At 43.9% G+C, this 19,185-nt stretch overlaps 1 protein-coding gene across 3 annotated transcripts in view; it reads left to right on the top strand.

Moving 5' to 3' along the window:
* Positions 1–19,185, top strand: part of STS (steroid sulfatase) — an 829,793-nt gene that overhangs the window by 461,057 nt on the left and 349,551 nt on the right. For all 3 annotated transcript variants that reach the window (XM_073667339.1, XM_073667338.1, XM_073667340.1), the window contains one exon: positions 10,046–10,182. In XM_073667339.1, the coding sequence (XP_073523440.1) occupies positions 10,046–10,182 (137 nt within the window). The remainder of the gene's footprint in view (positions 1–10,045; positions 10,183–19,185) is intronic.

The raw sequence follows: 19,185 nt of genomic DNA, 5'->3' as shown, positions 1-19,185 counted from the left end.
AAAGTAAAAAATAAAAAACTACAGCTATACTCACCTAGACACCTAATTCCCCGAAGCCATCGATCTCCTGTAATAAAATATAAAATAATAAACCACAACCTTATCCTTACCCCTCCGGAGTAGTCCACGAGTGTCCCACAAAGATCTCCAGTTCAGAGCAGCCACATAGAATGTGACCGCTCTGAACCGCTGCCGCCTCTAGAATGACGGGGCCGTAAGGGTTCACCGGAGTTCAGGCAGCGCTGCTCCGGTTAGCTCCTTTACGGCCCTGCTGTATCGTGAGAAATTCCCACGGTACAGCAGTGCGGTAAAGGAGGTCTCCGGAGCTGCGCTGCCTGAATGCACTCCGGTGACCTCAGTCAGTGGCTCCCGCTGCCGGGAGCGGACGTGTTCCCGGCAGCGTGAGCTTACAGCAGCCATGACAGCTGTCACCATCTCCAGATGTGACAGCTGTGCATGGGAGATCAGCGCAGGAACATGGACAGGTAACTATTATTTTTAGTAAACTAAGAATTAAATAAAATTGTGTGTTTTATTTCAAATAAATTATTTTTTTCTGGGTGTAGTGTGTGTTTTTTCTTTTTAACACTTTGTAGGTTAGTAATGGGGGTGTCTTATAGACGCCCATCATTACTAACCTGGGCTTCATGGCAGCTGGCGCTGACATGAACCCCACCACTATTACCCCCTGCCACCGCACCAGGGCAGCGTGGAAGAGCGAGGCTAAGTGCCAGAATTGGCGCATCCTATGGATGCGCCATTTCTGGGGCGGCTGACGGCTGGTGTTTCTAGCCTGGGAGGGGGCCATTATTCATGGCACCCTTCCTGGGCTATTAATATCAGCCCCCAGCTGTCTGCCTAGCCTTTGCTAGCTATTAAAATAGGGGGGACCCCACGTCATTTTTTTTGGGGGGGTCCCCCATTTTAATAGCTAGTAAAGGCTAGGTATTCAGCTGGGGGCTGATATTAGTAGCCTGGGAAGCTCCGTGGGTTTTACCCCCTTCCCAGGCTTCAAACATCTGCCCCAGCCGTCTGCTTAACCTCCGCTAGAGACTAAAATTATGGGGGATCCCACGCCATTTTTTTTTTAAATAAATCCTTTATTTTAACACTAAATGACATTTGAGGAGTTAATAAAGATGCAGTCCCTAAATTATTATTTATTTTTTAATTAATTTTTACCAAAACTTTTGACGTGGGCTTCGCCATATTTTTGTATGCCAGCCAGGTACAGCATCCAGCTTCTATGAACGCGCCATTTTCCGGGGCGGCTGCAGACTGCAATTTTCAGCGGGGGGGCAGAAAGCTTGGGCCTCCCTGTGCTGCAGATTCCAGCCCCCAGCTGCCTAGTTGTACCTGGCTGGACACAAAAATAGGGAGAAGCTCCACGTTTTGTTTTTTTTAATTATTTCATGAAATTCATGGAATAATTAAGAAAAAAAGGGCTTCCCTATATTGTTGTGTCCAACCAGGTACAAATAGGCAGCTGGTGGTTGGGGGCAGCCCGTTCCTGCCTGCTGTACCTGGCTGGACACAAATATAGTGCAAAGCCCCACGTCAATTTTTTTTTAATTATTTCAGGAAATTCATGAAATAATTAAAAAAAAATTATGTGGGGCTTCGCCCTATATTTGTGTCCAGTCAGGTACAGCAGGCAGGAACGGGCTGCCCCCAACCACCAGCTGCCTATTTGTACCTAGCCGGACACAACAATATAGGGAAGCCCTTTTTTTCTTAATTATTCCATGAATTTCATGAAATAATTAAAAAAAAAAATGCGTGGGGCTTCGCCCTATTTTTGTGCCCAGCCAGATACAACTAGGCAGCTGGGGGCTGGAATCCGCAGCGCAGGGAGACCCAAGCTTTCTGGGCCACCCCCGCTGCAAATTGCAGTCCGCAGCCGCCCCAGAAAATGGCGCGTTCATAGAAGCGCCATCTTCTGGCGCTGTACCCAACTCATCCAGGGCCCTGGTGCAGTGGCTCACTGGGTAATAAAGGGGTTAAGGCCAGCTTGGCATTATCAGCTGGCCCTAAGCCCGAAATTCATGGGGTCACGCCAATATTAGACATGACCACCATGAATTTCTAGTAAAGTATTTAAAAAAACACAACACCCAGAATAAAGTCCTTTAATTGAAATAAACACACAATTCTTTATTGTTCTAAATTAAACCATACTTACCATCACGCCCATTCCAGCTGAAGCCAACGATCTCCTGCAATAAAAGTAAAATAATAAAGCAACCTCATCCTTACCTTTCCATGGCTCCCACGACAGCTTCAGCTCTGCTACATCGAGATGACAGGCTGGACCGCAGCAGAACGCTGCCATCCATCCTGTCATCCCGCAGACACTGAGAAGCGCAGGCATACTTCCACTCCTCAGTGTCTGGCTGTGACGGCATCCAGATGAGCCGAGGTCATGTCCAATGAACTCAGCTCACCTCATGTACGTCACTGACAGCGTGGGAAAATTCTCCTGCACTCAGCACTTCAGCGTGAGAATTTTCCCACGCTGTCAGTGATGTACATGAGGTGAGCTGAGTTCATTGGACATGACCTCGGCTCATCTGGATGACGTCACAGAGAGACACTGAGGAGCGCAAGCATGTCTGCGCTTCTCAGTGTCTGCGGGATGACAGGCTGGATGGCGGCGTTCTGCTGCGGTCCAGCCTGTCATCTCGATGTAGCAGAGCTGGAGCTGTCCTGGGAACCATTGAAAGGTAAGGATGATGTTGCTTTATTATTTTTCTTTTATTGCAGGAGATCGTTGGCTTCAGCTGTAATGGGCGTGATGGTAAGTATGGTTTAATTTAGAACAATAAAGAATTGTGTGTTTATTTCAATTAAAGGACTTTATTCTGGGTGTTTGTGTTTTTCTTTAACTTTGACTATGGGGTTAGTAATGGGGGTGTCTTATAGACGCCTCTCCATTACTAACCTGGGCTTGATGTCAGCTGGCATTATAAGCTGACATCAACCCCAGCCCTATTACCCCCTGCCACCGCACCAGGGCAGCGTGGAAGAGCGAGGCTAAGTGCCAGAATTGGCGCATCCTATGGATGCGCCATTTCTGGGGCGGCTGACGGCTGGTGTTTCTAGCCTGGGAGGGGGCCAATATTCATGGCACCCTTCCTGGGCTATTAATATCAGCCCCCAGCTGTCTGCCTAGCCTGTGCTAGCTATTAAATTAGGGGTGACCCCACATAATTTTTTTTGGGGGGTTCCCCCATTTTAATAGCTAGTAAAGGCTAGGTATTCAGCTGGAGGCTGATATTAGTAGCCTGGGAAGCTCCGTGGGTATTACCCCCTTCCCAGGCTTCAAACATTTGCCCCAGCTGTCTACTTAACCTCCGCTAGAGCCTAAAATTAAGGGAACCCCACGCCATTTTTTTTTTAAATAAATCCTTTATTTTAACACTAAATGACAAGTACAGTAATCAACACTATTACTGTACTTCATATATATGTGACTGACATGTTTCTATCTATCTAATCTATGTGTGAAGCTCTATTCTGTCTATTATAAATTGTCGGGTACAGATGCTGAATTGCCAGCCGGCTTTCTTAAAGAGACGGTGCACGAAAACACTAATATTTTTTAAAATAAATCCTTTACACTAAATGACAAGTACAGTAAGCAACACTGTCACTGTACTTCATATATATGTGACTGACATGGTTCTATCTACCTAATCTATGTGTGAAGCTCTATTCTTTCTGTTGTAAATTGTCGGGTGAATGCCGCTGATGAATTGCCGGCTTTTCATGTCATTCTACATTATTCTTAGTTGTTTTACTTCATGTAGAATTAACCTACAAGGAAAGAAAGGGTTTATTTTCATTCCGATATTTGTGTCCCATTGACTTGCATTGGTTTCCGGTATCGGAATCGGCGATATCCGATACTTTTTGGGTATCGGCCCGATCCAATCCGATACGATATTTCCTGATATCGGAAGGTATCGCTCAACACTAATGGCCAATGATTTTGAATAATTTGATGAAATAGATGTATAAATGGGTGATATGTATTAGTAAGGGCTACCCTTGGACCCTGGAAATGTCGTGTCTGACATGAAGGTCGTGGGTATGATAGTAAACGGTCTGGATATCCCCTATGTCTAAATTTTAACCTCATTTCTTCCATCCTGGATTTATTTATATCGTTATTACTAACTATGCGACCCACTCTACATAGCTGTGAAAATGGTAGTGCCTCATTAATATGACGAGGATGACTACTAGAGAAGAGAAGTAAACTATTTTGATTCCTTGGCTTAACATATAGGTCAGTAGATATGGACCCATCGGTATTGAGTATGACCTCAGTGTCCAAGAAATTGATATGATGTTCATCATAGTAGGCAGTGAATTTTATTTCAGGAGTACTACTATTGATGTCTTCCACAAAATTCAACAATGACTCTGAATCACCACTCCAAATCAAAAAGACATCATCTATGTATTTTTTCCAAAATAATTGGCATCTCGAAAAGTGCATTATTGTAAATGTAAGATGACTCAAATTGGGCCATAAAAATGTTAGTGTAAGGGGGGGCTACATTTGAGCCCATCGCAGTTTCGGTGTTCTGAATATTGAACTTGTCTTCAAACAAAAAGAAATTCTTAGTTAGCACAAAAGTGAGTAGTGTCAGACAAAAATTCATTTGCGACTCAGAGAAATTGTTTTTATCCAGGAATGAGCGAACAGCTGATATGCCCTTCTGGTGGTTAATGCTGGTATAAAGATTATTAACATCTAGTGTAAGTAAGCAATGAGGGCGTATATGACCAATATTTCTTAGGCATTCCAAAAAATGGGACTTATCCTTAAGAAAAAAAGGTATATCAGAAATCAGTGATGTCAGAATTTTTTCAAGGGTCCTTGCCAGTGGGGAAAGTAATGAATTTGTTGAAGCAACGATTGGACGACCAGGGGGGTTATTTAGAATCTTGTGAATTTTAGGAAGAACATTGAAAACTGGGATTACAGGGTGAGTGTTAATAAGAAAATCACCTAGTTTTTTATCAATAACCCCCTGGCTCTTAAAACTATCAACCATCTTATGAATCTCCTCAGACATTTCATGTGTTGGATCTTTACTCAAAGGTGTATAAGTAGATGCATTATTAAGCTGTGAATGGATTTCAGCCATATAGATACGTTTGTCCATGACGACAATTGACCCTCCCTTATTGGCAGGTTTTATTATAATGTTTTTGTTCTCGCTCAGATTGCTTAAGGCTCGCTTTTCTTCCAGTGTACAATTATGTTGAATTTTATGTTTACCTTTTTTGATGTCCTCTAACAAAGCCGTGATGTCCTTTTTAACTAGGGAAATGTATGTTTCCACTGGATGATATGAATGACGAGGGTTAAACGTGCTAGGTGGAAATAGCCCCAACTTAGTCGAAGAAAAACAAGGTACAACTGTGGACTCTGAAATGCTGCCTGAACCATTATGTGCCCCCAATGGTTCTCTTAGAGTTAATCTACCAGTAGTTTGTTTAGATTTTAGTTCATGAAAATGAGCTTTTAGTCTCAGAGTTCTATAAAATCTGTGCAGTTCCTGATCCAGATTAAAGTCATTAAAATTCAGTGTGGGACAAAATGAAAGGCCCTTTTGTAGTACAGCGAGTTCGGCTGGTGATAGTATGCAGGATGAAATTTTATAGACTATGGGTTCCATCGTACCTGTGAATGAGTCTGCATTCTTCCTGGAATTATGTTGGTTCCTCCTACTGCCCCTCCTTGTCGATGACGTGGTCCGTTTCCGCGTTTGCTTCAACAAATTCATTACTTTCCCCACTGGCAAGGACCCTTGAAAAAATTCTGACATCACTGATTTCTGAAATACCTTCGTTTCTTAAGGATACGTCCCATTTTTTGGAATGCCTAAGAAATATTGGTCATATACACCCTCATTGCTTACTTGTTACACTAGATGTTAATAATCTTTATGCCAGCATTAACCACCAGAAGGGCATATCAGCTGTTCGCTCATTCCTGGAAAAAAACAATTTCTCTGAGTCTCAAATGAATTTTTGTCTGACACTACTCACTTTTGTGCTAACTAAGAATTTATTTTTGTTTGAAGACCAGTTCTATATTCAGAACACCAGAAGTGCGATGGGCTCAAATGTAGCCCCCCCTTACGCTAACATTTTTATGGCCCAATTTGAGTCGTCTTACATTTACAATAATGTACTTTTCCAGAGATACCAATTATTTTGGAAAACATACATAGATGATGTCTTTTTGATTTGGAGTGGTGATTCAGAGTCATTGTTGAATTTTGTGGAAGACATCAATAATAGTATTCCTGAAATAAAATTCACTGCCCACTATGATGAACATCATATCAATTTCTTGGACACTGATGTCATACTCAATACCGATGGGTCCATATCTACAGACCTGTATGTTAAGCCAACGGATCAAAATAGTTTACTTCTCTTCTCTAGCAGTTATCCTCGTCATATTAAGGAGGCACTACCATTTTCACAGCTATGTAGAGTGGGTCGCATAGTTAGTAATGACGATATACTTAAATCCAGGATGGAAGAAATGAGGTTAAAATTTAGACATAGGGGATATCCAGACCATTTACTATCATACCCACGACCATCATGTCAGACAAGACATTTCCAGGGTCCAAGGGTAGCCCTTACTAATACATATCACCCATTTATACATGTATTTCATTAAATTATTCAAAATCATTGGTCATTACTTGGTAGATCCTATCCAGATATTCCAGAAATTATGTCACCTCCCCTTATTTGTCACAAAAAGGCCCGGAATCTCAGGAAATAATTGGTTAGAGCAGACATCGGCCCAAAGGCACGAGTAGATTCTCAAACTTTTTTGGCAACCCCCAGGAAGGGCAATTTCCCCTGTTTACTCTGTCCGCAGTGCTCTAACATCATTAAGGGTTACCATTTTACCCACCCCAGGACGGGTGAGAAATTTCCAAATTTCCAATTCATGGATTTAAACATGTGACTCCTCGTTTGCAGTCTATATGATCAAGAGTCCCTGCTGTTTTGGATATGTTGGCGAGACTACCCAACATATCCGAGACCGCATTTCTCAACATAAATCCACCATAAGATGTAAAAGAATGGTCCTTCCTATTCCAGCTCATTTTGTGTCAGCTGGACATAATGTCTCTCAACTTCGTTTTCAGATAATAGAGACAATACCACATCCCAGATGGTGTAGAAATAGAATATTAAAATTAAAAGAAAGGGAAGCCTTTTGGATTTTTTGCCTTAATACATTGGTGCCTAATGGCCTTAATCGTGAATATGATATTCTATATTAGGACCATTTTCATCTTTGATTTCTGAGATGATATACCTTTTGTGATAATATATTATATAATTTGATATGGACTGTATATAGTGTTCTATATTGATATTCTTAATATACTGTACTCTAGTTGAAGTGACTCTTGAATAGATATATGCATAATACATTTTTATTTTTCATTTTCTTTTCTTCGTTATTACGGGCACCATAGGGACTCATGAGGTATTTGTTATCTACCTGCCTGTGATTCTCTCTGGATACTGTTTTCCTTTTTTATTCTTTTTCCTTTTTCTTTTTTTCCCTCTTTATTATTTTTATTTCTTTCTTCTGTTTATACACAGAATATATGCATCATACATACATGTTTAGTCTCTCTCCAATGCTACTCTGTTGAAACGCAAATCACGCATGCGCAATACCGCGTATTACCAAAGAATCGCTTTCAAATGCATGATACGTCACTTCCTCCATATGGAACGCTCATGGAACGCACTCATAGAGAACGTGGTTAACTGGTACTTCCGCCTCACCTCCTCGCACGTGTACTTAACAGCGATGAGGATATTATTTCCCCACAAGCAGGCATGCACTGCATGCTTTAACAACACCACATGGTTTTTTGAGCACCGAGTACCAGCCAAGGTAATTATCTATATGCTATTATTCTGTCCCTTTTTGATAAGATTTCTGATGTCTCTATGATTTCTTATGTGTCACATTTTTATTTTTTGTCTTTTAGTTTCTACAATGTCATTCCTTCTGCTTCATATTGGCTAAAACATTGTTCATTAATGTCTTAATGAGTTTGTTTTTTGTGCACTTGTTCATATACTCACCTTTGTATATATTCATGACCCCACATCTGAATGTTCTTTATCTCTAGATAACCTTAAGAAGTACAAGATGTCATGAAAAAACAATCTCAGAATCGCTGGGATATGTTGAAGTGCTGCAAAGTTATTACCACATAAAATGACACTGGTCAGATTTTTATAATTTGGCATGGTCATTAACCCCTTTATTCACGTGTTGATGATTAATTCGTTTATTCCACAACTCACAAGACGTTTCAGCCTGTCCAAGGCTTTTTTCAATTGTCAATTGAAAAAAGCCTTGGACAGGCTGAAACGTCTTGTGAGTTGTGGAACAAACAAATTAATCATCAACACGTGAGTGCCGGGATTTGCTTTTCCTGGAAACACTGTTTTCTACGTGCACCACCCCAGCTGCATGGAGTGCCGACTAGGTTCTTTTGATATTAACCCCTTTATGACCTTGGACATAACCAGTACATCACGGTTGGGAAGTGTTTCTAAACGCGACATGACATCCGCTAATGATTCAGGCAAATTTTACATTCCAAAAGTCAAATAATGCTCCTTTCCTTCCAAGCCCTGCCATGAGCCCAAACAGTAATTTTCCTCCACATATTGAGTATCAGCGTACTCCAGAGAAATTGCACAACACATTTTAAGGTGCATTTTTTTCTATTAATCTTGGGAAAATAAAAAGTTTGGGGCTAAATTTAAATGTTTGTGAAAAAAAGTCAAATGTTCATTTTTTCCTTCCACATTCCATTAATTCCTGTGAAGCACCTGAAGGGTTAATATAATTCTTGAATGTGGTTTTGAGGACTTTGAGGGGTGGAGATTTTAGAATGGTGTCACTTTTGGGTATTTTAAGTCATATAGGCCCCCAAAGTCACTTTAAATGAGATGTAGTCCCTTAAAAAATGGTTTTGTAAATTTTGTTGGAAAAATGAGGAATTGCTAATCAACTTTTAACCCCTCTAACATTCTAACAAAAAAAAAATAAAAAAAATGATGTAGATGTAATGTAGACATGCGGTAAATGTTATTTATTAACTATTTTGTGTGACATAACCCACACACTGGTTTAAGGGCATAAGAATTAAAAAAATTAAAATTTTTGCCAAATTTCCAATATTTTCACAAATTAACGCTAGTCATATAGAACAAATTTTACCACTATCATGAAGTACAATATGTTACAAAACAAATTCTCAGAATCAGTGTGTTCCGTTGACGTGTTCCAGAGTTACACTGTATTATCTCATAAAGTGGCACTGGTCAGAATATTTTAAAGAAGGGGTTAAATAAATGTGATCCTGCTTTGGTCTGTATATCATGCATTAAGTGTATTTTGCCAAGCACTGATCTTGTGAGGGGGCCCAACGAGGAATTCACCTGTTCCCCTATGGGCCAGTCCTAGCCTGTAATGATGAATATGTTTAGTTAAAAAAAGCTGACTTATTCTCTAAATCCCTTCTTAATCAATGCCAGTTCCCACCTTTTAATATACTACCTTTCCCCATTCTAGTAATCAAGCTTCAACCTGTTCATACATTGTGATGTACTGTAAGCATCAAGCTATTAGCAAAGCCTTGCTATACATTGATCAACAGGATTTACCATGTGTGGTTTGCACCTGTGAAAGTAGTAGAAATCTGAAGTTCCTATGAAATCATAACATTTTTTGGAAATCATTTGTCTCTGTTTTACAAGTCCTCAAGCACCAAAACCATGATTCTTAAAAAATAGAATCCATTTTTTTTTTTTTTTGACATAATCACAATAGTTTTCAAAGATTTTGCTGCCATATTCCAAGCTAATTTCTCCATTATTCTGTATTTTTAATTTTGCAATATGATGTAATGTATCTTTTGCTTAATATTAATATAATACAGAAATATTTTTTTTTTTACAGAAACCAAAACAAGCCCTTCCTATTATTTATGTCATACGTTCAAGTGCACACAGCTCTTTATGCTTCTGCTGAATTTAAAGGTAAAAGCAAACATGGAATTTATGGGGATGCTGTTGAAGAAGTGGACTGGAGTGTAGGTGAGTTCATATTTATCTAGAAATATTAAAATCTCTACCCCACAAGGAATTGGAGGGGCAAAAATAGCTGACAGTCAGAGTCAGACTGATACAAAGGGCATTCACCCCACCCTTCTCCTCTCCTCTCTTTGTTGCAGTACAAAAAGGGCTTGCAATCCCAAAATGTATTGTAGTAGTTGAATTACACAGTTTAACATATAGGAAATTAGATGTAACTGAAAAGCTACCCATCCTAATTGACATGCGAGAGCTCCTTTTAGGACCAAAGACCCCAGCGGTACTAACGAGGACATCTATTGTGCATAGACAAAGAGTTATAGTTTGGACAGGAAAATGAGTCAGGGGAAGTCTTTTTAAAGGGTTGGACAGAAAAGGAAACAGACACAGAAGTCGAAGAAGCCCATTAAGATATGAATAGTTAACCATTCAAGTCCTTTTGAAGCCCAAGTGCCAACGAAGATGCCTTTTGTGTGACAGACTGAGATGTATAGAATAGGCAGGAAAAGCTTCTTCAGTTCTGAAAGGAATGAAGCGAATTTTTGACACCTGATAGAGATAGCTATTTTTCATGCAGGATGCATATTTCCTTCATAACCACATCTCTAGCAGACTTAATGTCTCCGAAATAAAATATTGAATATCGAAGTTTGTATAAAAGTGATATTGATGAGACATAAATTTTTAGCGTCAAGGTGAATCAGGGAAGAAGATGTATATTTTCTCATAACTGTAACCTCTGTCTTTAAGCCATAAATCAATAGTGTGCAGACCAGTGACAACATCCAGGTCATGTTTGGTCTCTGGTAATGGTAAAATCTCAATAAAAGATATGGCGGCGATCTCAAACTATCTGAAGAGAAGTTATGGCATAAGTTGAAAATCCCATAAAATCCTGAAGGGCTGGGAACAACCCACAACTCGGCCCCCGTGAGGTTATCATAGGGTAGGTGTGTGGGTGTAACTCAGGTGCTGATATAAAGAACAAGCTGAATTATGATCTTGGTTCTAGTAGGGAGTTACACACATTGTGTATGCATGAAGCCCATTCCCTGAACGTCCCCAAGCAAAGCGCTCACTTTCGGCTAAGCCGACTCATCTCTGTGAGCGGCATAGTAAGTTCTTTTGTTAATCCCTTTTATTTTCTGTAATTGTATATGCTGTATTGTTTTGTCCCCTTTGTAAAATCTTTTGCATATTTTTCATAAACACTGCCTCATTTTGGATTAAATATAAAATGTAGCAGTTCTATTCCTTTAGTTATGTAAATCACACCTCAAAGACATACGCTACCTACCAGGCCTCCAGTCAGCCTGTAAAAAATGATTGGTGATGGCAGCTAATAATATTTCTTGGGTTATCAAGGAGTTAGCAGTAGTGTTGAGCCACCCCCGTAGTGTTCGAGTTCGGTTCGGTTCGTCGAACACCTTCGAACACCGTTAAAACCAATGGCAGGCAAACAAAAACACATAGAAACACATAGAAAACACCTTCAAAGGTGTCCAAAAGCTGACAAACTGCTCAGAAGACATAACTAACACATGGAAAAGTGACAAGTACATATAGTCATGCGAAAATAAAAGAGGTGGAGGAGTAAAAGGAGGGGGAGACACAGATATAGGCATGTCATGCCCTTCTAAAATCCAAAAAGTGAGAAGCCGACACGGCCAGTCCGCTCCTGCCCGTGCCACCTCCGTGTCGCCGGGTTTGTGCCAGAGCCGCGGTGAACCCTGACGGCCAGCCCCCCTCTCCCAATACTGGTGCCTGTCCGCTGGTGGGTCGAGAGAGCCCCCCTGTGGTGGAGGCAGCTCTAAGCTTTTTAATTTAAATTGTCTCTCTAATTTGAATGAATACACTTTAAATCCATTTACAAGGATCTATTGGAGGGCAAGTCTCATGCCAGCAGCCGCGGTAATTCCAGCTCCAGTAGCGTCCACTAAAGCTGCTGCAGTTAAAAAGCTTTTATAAGGATCGAGCTCGGCTGTCCACCGCAAGGCATCCTACTGCCAGTCCCAGCCCCTATGCCTTGGGGTGCCTCCTGATGCTCTTCACTAAGTATCCCATGGTCCCGAAGCATTTCCTTTGAAAAAATTAAGTGTCTAAACTACAGGTGGTGCAGCTTGCTTAACAGCCGGGATAATCCGCTCACTAGCAGACACTGCTACTAGGCACAAAGTATTTCCTGGGCTAGATGCAGTTAAAAATTTGTAATTAGATACTCTCGTTGGATGCTGAGAAAGCATTCCATAGAGTCTCCTGGCACGCCATATATGATTCTCTTAAAAAGCTTGGGGTAGGGGTCTAGGGGACCCTTTTATAGCCAAAATCACGGCCCTGTATCGCAATACGTCACCTAGGCTGAAGATAAATGGAACTGTAGCACCCTGAGGGCTCGGTTGCTACAGACGTATTGCACCTCACCCAGAGGTGTGATATCTCACTCTCAGGTAAGGATGGAGTGTGGATCAGGACCCGACACCTGCATGCATTACACCACATTGCCGTGGGGCAGGGCGACCAATATGCCCCTGAGATGGGCACGACAGTCCCTGTCCCTGGCTGGAGTGGGGGGAGGGAACACTGAGGAAGGGGAACCCTGTAGTGCAGGAGCAGGGAGGAAGCAGTTCCTGGGTGCATTGAGAAGGGAGTATAAAAGGTGGGCACCATCTTAGTTCAGTGCAGAGAAGTCTGAGCAGAAGTGGCAGGGAGCAGGGGCTCTGCATGAGCTCTGCTCCGGAGGCGGGCCTAGTAACAGAGGCCCAGGCCTGGAAGAGGGAGAAGGAAGGAAGAGGAGCGGAGAAGGCTCCAGGAACGAGGAATGAAGGGATCCCAGGGGTGCGGACGGGCGAGTCGCCACCGCACGCCCGAATCCACCTGCGTGGAGGGGTCAGGCCAAAGGGGGAGACCGGTCCCCGAACTAGTGGAGGCAGGAAACGACCCTCAGCTAAAAACCGGAGGCTCTGACATTTTATGTGGCGCAGCCCCTCGCTACACCCGCTAGGAAGGCACCACGTAGGGTCAGGGAAACTGGCGCCAAGTTTACCAAGAGGAGGCCCAAGGCAGCCGGACAGAAGTGTTGGTAAGAAAGGCCAGACAAAGGACACACAAAGGGGGTCCTGTGAAGTGCTCCAAAGTTATCTGGGAGTTGTCTGAGCCCCTCACCTGGTGAGCACAGTACGACGTGGGCAGCCGTTACCTGCAGACGTGGTCTGGATAATAAGAACTGTGAGTAAAGGCCCTGAACTGCATCACTGACTCCGTGTCGTTACTGCTGCTGCCCTGCACCTTCACCCCCATCCTCCGCATACACTGCCCTGAGGCTATACTCCTCCCGTGGGGAGTTATGCTACGCTCTGCTGCACCCACAACACCAGCCTCAGTGGTCTGCCCTGTAGCGGCGGTTCACTCTGACCGCAATCCACGGGTGGCGTAGTCGGACATTTAAACATGAAAACCACATAAATAGTTCCGCCACTGGTTTGACCGCCCTGAGCCACGGAACCGGGTCGCCGCCACGAAGACTACAACCACCAGCATCCACCAAAAAGGGTCCGGCTCCGGGTGTCCCAAGGCCCAGGGGGTGCGTCAGAACATTTTCATCACCTTTCACAATCACCAATGGGACAAGGCAGTGATGTCCTCTGTCCCCTCTCTTATACATCCTAGTGACGGAGCACCTGCTCTCATCAATTCGCCATAACCCCAATATTAGGTGGATTGAGGTGGGAGGCACCGAGTACAAGTGCTCTCTATTTGATGATGATGTCCTAGTATATATCACTCAATCACATATATCCATCCATGCTGTTATGGCTGAAATAGATCACTTTGTTACATGGTAAAATTTTAAAATCAATGCAGCGAAGTCTGAGGCCCTCGATGTCTCCCTCCCCAAATCCATATAGGATTCCATCCAGTCCAACTTTCCCTTTGCCTGGCCCTCACAGGGTATCAAATACTTAGGAATTCCTATTCATAGAGACCTCTCCCATCTATGTTATCTTAATTTTGGGCCCTTTATTGAACAACTCCATACAGACCACGGTTGGCAAGTTAGAACTGTAAGATTCACTACGTGAACCACTGGTGTTTTGTGGAAAAGCACATGTACACTGCGTTCCAAATTATTATACAAAAAGTGTTTAGGAGTGATAAGGGAAGAATTTGTTTGTTTGTCAGTTAAACTCATTGATGGTGATGTGTGTCAGGGCTCTTTATATCACTGTAAGCAATTGCAGACACCTGTGCTAATTAGTTTGGCAGGTGTGTCCAATGAAAGGCAAGACTACTTAAGAAGGCTCTCTCACATTATTAAGCAGCCTACATTTTCTGCCAAAATGGGAAAGAAAAAGGATGTGTCGGCTGCTGAGAAGCAACAAATTGTGGAGTGTTTAGGTCAAGGCATGACTACAATCAACATTGTGCGATGATCAGGATGAAGTGTCTTGGCAATCAAGAAGTATGTAGCTGATTCACAGTACACACGTGTGCGTGCTGATAAGGGCAAATTGAGGACTCTTTCCTACAGGCAATTACATCAGGTTGAAAGAGCAGCGGCAAAAAAGCCTTGTCATAGCAGCAGACAAGTTTTTGAAGCTGCTTGTGCCTCCAACATCCCCCGAACAACAAGATGCAGGGTCCTTCAGAGGTTTGCAGCTGTGCATGCGCCATCCTGTCGACCTCCTCTATCCACTTCACACAAGCAGAAACGGCTCCAGTGGGTCAAACATTACATGAAGACTGATTTCAAAACTGTTTTGTTCACGGATGAGTGCCGTGCAGCGCTCGATGGTCCAGATGGATGGAGTGGAGGATGGCTGGTTGATGGACACCCCACGCAAACACGGCTACAGCACCAACAAGGAGGAGGTGGAGTAATGTTTTGGGCTGGAATCATGGGGAGAGAGATTGTCGGCCCCTTTAGGATCCCTGAAGGCGCTAAAGATGAACTCCATAATGTATGTGGATTTTCTCAAACAGCACTTCCTGCCATGGTTCAAGAAGAAGAACCGTGTATTTCACAGCAAGATCATTTTTCTGCATGATAATGCACCATCTCATGCTGCACATAAAACATCTGCATCTCTGGCTGATATGGGCATAAAAGGGGACAAACTTATGGTGTGACCCCCATGCTCCCACGACCTCTACCCCATTCAGAACCTTTGGAGCATCATTAAAAGGAGTGTCTATGATGGCGGGAGGCAGTTCACATCTAAGCAACAGCTCTGGGAGGGTATTCTGTCCTCATGCAAAACAATTGAAGCAGAAACCATCCAAAACCTGACAAATTCAATGGACGAGAGAGTTCAGAAGCTCCTTTCGAACAAGGGGTCCTATGTGAAAATGTAACATCACCTAGAATAAAGTTTTGAGTTGAAAACTGTTTGATTTCAGTTTCTAACAACCTGCTAATGCTTATAATTTCAAAAATGACCATTTTTTTGGTCTTTATTAAAATGAAAAGGTTGATCGAAAAGTTTGGGGGATCTAAGAGTGTGGCAACCCAATAGTCATGATTACTTCGAATTCTGACAATATGAGGGTCATGCTGCAGGTAGTGCAGCAAGAAGGCACTTATGTGCCTTGCGCATCTCGGAGCCCCAAAATTATTTTCCGGGCTAGATGCAGCTAAAAATTATTTTTAATTTTAAATCTGGTGAAGCTTTAGTATAGATGGCCTAATAGGATCAGTGCTGCACACTGCTACAAAGCCCAAATTATTTTCCAGTCAAGATACAGATAAACATGATTAGTAATTTGAAAGCTTAAAACGGTTGGTAGGGTGATTTTAACCAATCATCAACCTTTTACTCTCCCCAGGATGACACAGGGGTAGAAAAGTCGTTTCGGATCCATGATTTGTTCATCTTTATGAACGTGAGTCTGTCTACATTATCAGTGGAGAGCCGCGTGCGCTTATCTGTCAGCACACCACCAGCAGCGCTGAACACACGTTCAGACAGAACGCTGGCTGCGGGGCATGACAAGATCTCCAAGGCGTAAGTGGCTAGCTCCGGCCATTTATCCAGATTGGAAGCCCAAAAAGAGCAAGGGTCCAGTGACACAGTCGTGGCTTCAATGTTTACTTGGAGATAGTCCTGTACCATCGTCTCTAGGCGTTGACTATGTGTCAGACTTCTTGTCTCCTGTGGCCTTGCAAAGGATGGGCTAAAAAAGTGGTGAAATGATTCCGCAAAATTGATGTTACCAGCAGATACTGTGGTTCTGTTACGGTTTGAGTGCTGAACACTTGACGGTCCCACGGTTGGCAAGTTGGAACTGTGAGATTCACTACGTGCACCACTGGTATTTTGTGGAAAAGCACATGTAAGATTCTGCAACAGTCTCTGCTGATACTCCTGCATGCGTGCATCCCTTTCTATGGCAGGAATAATTTCTGCAAATTTACTTTTGTACCGGGGATCTAACAGTGTGGCAACCCAGTAGTCAGGATTATTTCTAATTCTCACAATTCGAGGGTCATGTTGCAGGTAGTGCAGCAAGAAGGCACTCATGTGTTTTGCGCATCCAGGAGCACCAAGTCCCTGTTGTGTTGGTGGCGAGGTAACAATCATGCTTCCTTCCTCTGTCCTCTCCCCCCAACCTCGCACAACAGAAATGTGATCAAGGTCTCCCTCATCTGATGAGTCTTCCATCAGTTCGTCCTCCACTTCTTCCTGGGCTCCTGCACCTTCCTCACTAGTTTGGCTGCTACCATGCGCCCTGGTAAAACCATCTCCCCCACCCTCACATGCCTGCCGCCTTGGTGCTGCCGACCGTCTGGACCTTGCAGATGTTAGCCCTTCCGCATACAACTCCTCCTCCTCTACTTCCTCCACCTCCTCTTGTGCCACCACCTGACTCCGAATTCTGTTTAACATGTGCTCCAGCATGTAAATCACCGGAATAGTCATGCTGATAATGGCATCGTCAGCACTAAACATCTTCGTCGCCATTTCAAAACTGTGCAGAAGGGTGCATAGGTCCCTGATCTGAGACCACTCCTCCAGCGTGATTTGCCCCACCTCTGAATCTCGTTGGCCCAGGCTATACGTCAGAACGTATTGCACCAGGGCTTGTCGGTGCTGCCACAGTCGCTGCAACATGTGCAGAGTTGAATTCCACCGGGTAGGCACATCGCATTTTAGCCGGTGAAGTGGCAGGCCCAACGACTTCTGTAGAGATGTAAGTCGCTGAGCTGCGGGATGCGAACGGCGGAAGTGAGCACACAGCGACCGTGCCCTCTGCAGAAGGCCATCTAGTCTGGGATAGTGGGCTAAAAATTGCTGGACAACCATACAAGGCACGTGTGTGACATTGCCCCGGCGAAGGGCCGCACCCAGGTTTGCAGCATTGTCGCACACGGCCTTCCCTGGTTTCAGGTCCAGTGGAGACAACCATTCATGAAATTGGTTCTCCAGAGCTGACCACAACTCCTCAGCTGTGTGACTCACATTTCCCAGACATTTCAATGTAAAAACCGCCTGATGATGTTGAGCCCTACTGCCAGCATAGTAAGGAGGTGTGCAGGATCCCTTCTGCGCAGTTAGAAAGCTTGTGGCATGACCAGACAGGCTTTGGGTGCAGGTGGAAGACCGAGAGGAGGTTGAGGAGGCAGAAGCAGTGGAGGAACTTTGACATAAAGAGGATTGACGGACAACTCGTGGGGACGGCAAGACTTGGACAGCAGCCCCTTGTCCTGCTGTCACCATAGTTACCCAGTGCCCAGTCAGCGACATGTAACGCCCCTGTCCATGCCTACTCGTCCAAGTGTCTGTGGTGAAATGCACCCTGTCACACACAGAGTTTCTCAAAGAAGCGGTGATGTTGTGTGCGACATGCTGGTGGAGCGCAGGCGCACCTTTCTTTGAGAAGTAGTGCCGACTGGGCATCTGGTACTGGGGCACTGCGACGGACATAAGGTCTCGAAAATCCTCTGTGTCCACCAGGCGGAAAGGCAGCATTTCTGTAGCCAAGAGCTTGCAGATGGTGAAATTCAACCTCTTAGCTTTCTCATGGCTAGGAGGAAATGGTCTTTTACTTGTCCACATCTGAGGGACCGAGGGCTGGCTATTGTGCTTAGACGGGGTTGATAAGGGTGTCCCCGGCAAACTGCCGGTCTGTGAGGAAGATGCAGGCGGACATGTTAGGTTGCCTTGATCCAAAGGTGGTGCTATCGATGTCGGACAGCGCTCAACACCAGCTGGTGTTACCACCTCCAAAGAAAATGATGACCTGCCAATCACGCTGGCTGTTGCGGGTAAAGAGGTGGCAGGTCTGCGCCCCAAAACAGGTGTGACTGCTGTCCCCCCAGTCACAGAGGATGAAGAGGCCGCGGATGCACAAGATATGGCAGACGGTGATTGGCCCGGCCGGCTAGGCCGCATTGTAGCACACTGAGCTTCCCACTGCAACTTATGCTTCATGTCCATGTGCCGGTTCATGCATGAAGTACTCAAACTATGTATTTTTTGGCCTCTACTTAGCTTTTGCTGACAAATGTTACAGATAACACGAGTTGGGTCATCTTTATCGATCTGAAAAAATGCCCAGGCTATGCAAGGCTTAGCACCCATGCAACCTGAAGAGCCACCACGACTTGTGGTGAGAGGCAGAGTTGTGTTTGAGGATGCAGTTGTTGACGTGCTTCCAGTACTACGTCTCTGTCCAGGAAGGCGCAACCTGACCTCTTCGTCACTAGCATCTTCCTCCACCTCCTCTGCTGACCTCATCTCTTGGCTGACTGTGGGTTGACAGTAAGTGGGATCTCCGACCTCATCATCATCACCCTGTGCGTTATCACACCCGTCGTCCTCAGAGCCAACCTGTTCCTGCCCTGACAAAAAACTAAAGTTGTCGCTCCAATCAGGTATTTGAGTCTTATCATCGTCTTACTCATTGTCTCCACCAACAGGAGTTACAGTTTGGGAATGAGGGTCTACATTATGGTCAGAACCTTCTGCGTCTGGTCCTGGATCCGACTCATAAAGATTCTGGGCATCA

This window comes from Phyllobates terribilis, unplaced genomic scaffold, assembly GCF_046119375.1.
Source record: "Phyllobates terribilis strain yellow unplaced genomic scaffold, ASM4611937v1 Scaffold_2__4_contigs__length_985480577, whole genome shotgun sequence".
Taxonomy (NCBI): Eukaryota; Metazoa; Chordata; class Amphibia; order Anura; family Dendrobatidae; genus Phyllobates; species Phyllobates terribilis.
The sequence above is the reverse complement of the archived record's forward strand: the minus strand, read 5'-3'. Positions and strand labels throughout refer to the sequence as shown.